The sequence below is a fragment of the Coregonus clupeaformis genome, chromosome 34 (assembly GCF_020615455.1).
Source record: "Coregonus clupeaformis isolate EN_2021a chromosome 34, ASM2061545v1, whole genome shotgun sequence".
Lineage (NCBI taxonomy): Eukaryota > Metazoa > Chordata > Actinopteri > Salmoniformes > Salmonidae > Coregonus > Coregonus clupeaformis.
Genome location: NC_059225.1, coordinates 28,925,476 through 28,931,475, shown reverse-complemented (window position 1 = coordinate 28,931,475; position 6,000 = coordinate 28,925,476). Strand labels below are relative to the sequence as shown.

General features: G+C 42.3%; 1 protein-coding gene across 1 annotated transcript in view; it reads left to right on the top strand.

Annotated features, from left to right (window-relative positions):
• The first annotated feature begins 862 nt into the window (after nucleotides 1-862).
• Nucleotides 863-6,000, top strand: part of LOC121549549 (coagulation factor XIII A chain-like) — a 51,767-nt gene continuing 46,629 nt past the window's right edge. The window contains exons 1-4 of the mRNA XM_041861348.1: nucleotides 863-956; nucleotides 1,372-1,484; nucleotides 1,650-1,757; nucleotides 5,572-5,743. Of these exons, the coding sequence (XP_041717282.1) occupies nucleotides 863-956; nucleotides 1,372-1,484; nucleotides 1,650-1,757; nucleotides 5,572-5,743 (487 nt within the window). The remainder of the gene's footprint in view (nucleotides 957-1,371; nucleotides 1,485-1,649; nucleotides 1,758-5,571; nucleotides 5,744-6,000) is intronic.

Here is a 6,000-nt window from a genome sequence, read left to right as displayed (position 1 = left end):
ACAGTTACAGAAATGTTTTACTGTAAGTCGCTCTGTACAAGAGCGTCTGCTAAATGAACAAAATGTAAATTTTCAAATGAATACTTGCAAAGCACACTGTTGGGTATTATTCTAATGAGCTGCACCCTCAAACTATTTGTATTTTTATCAAATTTGGCATTGTTAGGGGGGCAGAGCTCATTAGAATAATACCCAGCAGCGTGCTTTGCAAGTGTTCATTTTTGCATTTACATTTTGGTCATTTAGCAGACTTGCAAAAAAATACAAATTAGATCAATTATAATTACACTTTTAAAAAAATAAATAAATTGTACTTCAAGCCAGTGAAAAACAAATTACAATATAGGTATTGAAACTATTGAAACACCCATATCAAATACATGTAACCAAACTATTACCCATCATTGGCACTAGCTGCTTGCACTGTAACAAAAAAAAGCACTGTAAATTCTAGAGATACAGAATGTTGATGTAGTCAGGTGTTCCAGTAATATGCTGTAAATTTGTGCACGCAGAGGCCCACAGTCATTAGGGAGACGCATCCCCAAGGCCTCCTTCGGTTCCACATTCATAAAGAAGTCGCACACAAAAAGTAGCTGGTAGCATAGTTCTCCAACGCAGCACACAGGTAGGCAGCTCCATCCATCCCATTTGGATAACCAGCACGTCAGAGAGCAGAGTTCTCCCACTCGAGCATGCCCCAATCAGCCACGTAGCAAGAATTGTTGTCGCATCCAAGTTATAGAATCCAAGGCTCGGGCCTGTCCAGAATGGCGGGAGAAGCCCCATTCCCATTACATCCACAAAGCAAAAGAAAGGTCCAATATGTGTAAAAGTCTGGGTAAAATGTATTTAGTTGGTAATGACGTTTCAGAGATGTGGACAGTCTAGTACCCGTCCGACAGCTAGCAGTGAGGGAGATGATAGTGCAGAGAAAGCTGCCCACGCTCCACTTCGTATGCTAGCTCCACAGGGCTAGTAGTGGGCCTGCATGCAGCCTAGCGTGGTCACGTCCCACAGAGGTTAAAAAAGCTCAAAAACACAGCTGCCATCAATGTAACGCGCCATTTGGAGGCTTAGGAGAGCGGAACATCAGCTCTATGAAAGCTAAGACTTGGACACCAGACAGCATACGGAGCTCAACAGGACGTTACTTTATTCCAGGACATGCGACCACCATCTCAATTAGGTTATGTGACACAAATGAATTTATAGACACAGGTCTGGCATTAGTAATCAATGATGATCATCCGATTTTCATCCTTACGCTTAAGGTCAATTCTTTGGACAATTGAAGAATGAAGTCACATCTAAAGCAACAGATGACCAGATTCTGGTAATAAGGCTGCAATTTATTTCTGTTTTCTGTAGATGATGAAGTGTACATGCCCAATGATACAGACAGGCAGGAGTATGTGATGAACGAAAATGGCTGCATATACCAGGTGGAATCAGGTGGTGGAAGGCAATGGTTTTATGGTCAGGTACAGTAAAAGGCTACACGCCCCACGCCCACACTCGCTCGCATGCACACACACACGCACACACTGATCAGATACTGTAATATACTGTATACTTTACACACACATTTACAGTTGTGTCTATATTGTTCCTTTTTTAAGGTTGGGGGCTCTATTTCTCTCTTGTAGTTTGGGGAAGGGATTCTCGATGCCTGTTTCCAAATCTTGGATGACTCACACATGCCTCTAGCAAACAGGGGTGATGCTGTCAAAGTCTGCAGGAGAGGCTCTGCAATGGTGAGTGATATTTGCTGATAACATAAGCACACTACACAAATTCCAAAATGAGCCCTAGTAATTTATAAGCACTAAGAAGAGCCAAGTGCTTTTCACACCCACAAGACATACCAAGCATTTAACCTGTACTTCAGTCTGCATTCACAGAATGTGATTTGCAGTAGATACTGTACATATACATATTGAATGAGATATTGCCTCAATTGTATAGTTTAATATACACTACCATTCAAAAGTTTGGGGTCACTTATTTGTCCATTAAAATGACATCATATTGATCAGAAATACAGCGTAGACATTGTTAATGTTGTAAATGGCTACTGTAGCTGGAAACGGCAGTTTTTTAATGGAATATCTACATAGGCGTACAGAGGCCCATTATCAGCAACCATCAGTCCTGTGTTCCAATGGCACGTTGTGTTTGCTAATCCAAGTTCATAATTTTAAAAGTCTAATTGATCATTAGAAAACCCTTTTGCAATTATGCTAGCACAGCTGAAAACGGTTGTGCTGATTAAAGAAGCAATAAAACTGGCCTTCTTGAGACTAGTTGAGTATCTGGAGCATCAGCAATTGTGGGTTCGATTACAGGCTCAAAATGGCCAGAAACAAATAACTTTCTTCTGAAAATTGTCAGTCTATTCTTGTTCAGAGAAATTAAGGCTATTCCATGCAAGAAATTGCCAAGAACCTGAAGATCTCGTTCAACGCTGTGTACTACTCCCTTCACTGAACAGCTCAAACTGGCTCTAACCAGAATAGAAAGAGGAGCGGGAGGCCCCGGTGCACAACTGAGCAAGTGGACAAATACATTAGAGTGTCTAGTTTGAGAAACAGACGCCTCACAGGTCCTCAACTGGCAGCTTCATTAAATAGTACCCGCAAAACACCAGTCTCAACGTCAACAGTTAAGAGGCGACTCCGGGATGCTGACCTTCTAGGCAGAGTTGCTAAGAAAAAGTCATATCTCAGACTGCCTATCTTAATCTTTTTTTTTTATTGGCCAGTCTGAGATATGGCTTTTTCTTTGCAACTCTGCCTAGAAGGTCAGCATCCCGGAGTCGCCTCTTCACTTTTGACATTTCTCAGAACAAGAATAGATTGACAAGTTTCAGAAGAATGTTATTTGTTTCTGGCCATTTTGAGCCTGTAAACGAACCCACAATTGCTGATGCTCCAGATACTCAACTAATCTCAAGAAGGCCTGTTTTATTGCTTCTTTAATCAGCACAACAGTTTTCAGCTGTGATAACATAATTGCAAAAGGGTTTTCTAATGATCAATTAGCCTTTTAAAATGATGAACTTGGATTAGCAAACACAACGTGCCATTGGAACACAGGACTGATGGTTGCTGTTAATGGGCCTCTGTACGCCTATGTAGATATTCCATAAAAAATCAGCCGTTTCTAGCTACAATAGCCATTTACAACATTAACATGTTGTAAAATGTTATTTTAATGGACAAAATAAATGCTTTTCTTTCGAAAACAAGGACATTTCTAAGTGACCCCAAACTTTTGAATGGTAGTGTATATACACTGCTCAAAAAAATAAAGGGAACACTTAAACAACACAATGTAACTCCAAGTCAATCACACTTCTGTGAAATCAAACTGTCCACTTAAGAAGCAACACTGATTGACAATACATTTCACATGCTGTTGTGCAAATGGAATAGACAACAGGTGGAAATTATAGGCAATTAGCAAGACACCCCCAATAAAGGAGTGGTTCTGCAGGTGGTGACCACAGACCACTTCTCAGTTCCTATGCTTCCTGGCTGATGTTTTGGTCACTTTTGAATGCTGGCGGTGCTTTCACTCTAGTGGTAGCATGAGACGGAGTCTACAACCCACACAAGTGGCTCAGGTAGTGCAGCTCATCCAGGATGGCACATCAATGCGAGCTGTGGCAAGAAGGTTTGCTGTGTCTGTCAGCGTAGTGTCCAGAGCATGGAGGCGCTACCAGGAGACAGGCCAGTACATCAGGAGACGTGGAGGAGGCCGTAGGAGGGCAACAACCCAGCAGCAGGACCGCTACCTCCGCCTTTGTGCAAGGAGGAGCAGGAGGAGCACTGCCAGAGCCCTGCAAAATGACCTCCAGCAGGCCACAAATGTGCATGTGTCTGCTCAAACGGTCAGAAACAGACTCCATGAGGGTGGTATGAGGGCCCGACGTCCACAGGTGGGGGTTGTGCTTACAGCCCAACACCGTGCAGGACGTTTGGCATTTGCCAGAGAACACCAAGATTGGCAAATTCGCCACTGGCGCCCTGTGCTCTTCACAGATGAAAACAGGTTCACACTGAGCACATGTGACAGAGTCTGGAGACGCCGTGGAGAACGTTCTGCTGCCTGCAACATCCTCCAGCATGACCGGTTTGGCGGTGGGTCAGTCATGGTGTGGGGTGGGGTGGGGTGGGGTGGCATTTCTTTGGGGGCCGCACAGCCCTCCATGTGCTCGCCAGAGGTAGCCTGACTGCCATTAGGTACCGAGATGAGATCCTCAGACCCCTTGTGAGACCATATGCTGGTGCGGTTGGCCCTGGGTTCCGCCTAATGCAAGACAATGCTAGACCTCATGTGGCTGGAGTGTGTCAGCAGTTCCTGCAAGAGGAAGGCATTGATGCTATGGACTGGCCCGCCTGTTCCCCAGACCTGAATCCAATTGAGCACAACTGGGACATCATGTCTCGCTCCATCCACCAACGCCACGTTGCACCACAGACTGTCCAGGAGTTGGTGGATGCTTTAGTCCAGGTCTGGGAGGAGATCCCTCAGGAGACCATCCGCCACCTCATCAGGAGCATGCCCAGGCATTGTAGGGAGGTCATACAGGCACGTGGAGGCCACACACACTACTGAGCCTAATTTTGACTTGTTTTAAGGACATTACATCAAAGTTGGATCAGCCTGTAGTGTGGTTTTCCACTTTAATTTTGAGTGTGACTCCAAATCCAGACCTCCATGGTTTGATACATTTGATTTCCATTGATCACTTTTGTGTGATTTTGTTGTCAGCACATTCAACTATGTAAAGAAAATAATAAAATAAGATTATTTCATTCATTCAGATCTAGGATGTGTTATTTTAGTGTTCCCTTAATTTTTTTGAGCAGTGTATATATATATCTACAGTACAAGTGAAAAGTCTGGACATTCAAGGGTTTTTCTTAATTTTTTTAAACAATTTTCTACATTGTAGAATAATAGTGAAGACATCAAAACCCTACATTGTCACAACACAACTGATTGGCTCAAACGCATTAAGAAGGAAATAAATTCCACAAATTAACTTTTAAGAAGGTACACCTGTTAATTGAAATGCATTCCAAGTGACTACCTCATGAAGCTGGTTGAGAGAATGCCAAGAGTGTTGAAAGCTGTCATCAAGGCAAATGGTGGCTATTTGAAGAATCTCAAATTTAAAATATATTTTGATTTGTTTAACACTTTTTTGGTTACTACATGATTCCATATGTGTTATTTCATAGTTTTGATGTCTTCACTATTATTCTACAATGTAGAAAATAGTAAAAAATAAAGAAAAACCCTTGAATGAGTAGGTGTGTCCAAACTTTTGACTGGTACTATATATTTTTGTGTCTACATTTAACTGGTAAATGTTGATTGTGATATGAATAAAGGAAAAAAATTACCCTATTAGTGATGTGGTACTTGGCCTTAATAAACACAATTTCCTTTTGCGTGCTTTTATCAATTTATTGTGAACATTTAATTTCAATCCTTATGCCTGGGGCACTAATCTCTTTGTTTTTTTGGTCAATATTTTTCCATTCCTTGTGGAACCAGATGAATTCCCAAGATGACCACGGGGTCTTGGTGGGCAACTGGAGTGATGACTACTCCCTTGGCACTGCACCAACATTCTGGATTGGCAGCGACCAGATCCTGCTCCAGTACGCCAACCAAGGGCCTGTCAGCTATGCCCAGTGCTGGGTCTATGCCAGGACATTCAACACCTGTGAGTGCCCCATCAAATACCCTTTTCATTTTCAAATTCAGTCAACTTTATTATGCCCACCCCACAACATCATGTCTTCCATATCACCTGTGTTTATAATGGTCAATTGAACACATAGGCCCATTCGGTTATAAACTGCAGTTTTCAACTAAGAAAAGGTTGCCTTGATGTTCAGCAGAGATAAATCAATCTGCAGCGCATTTATAACTTACAATGCACTGAAATTACTCAAATATAAATGTCAAATACTTACTTAT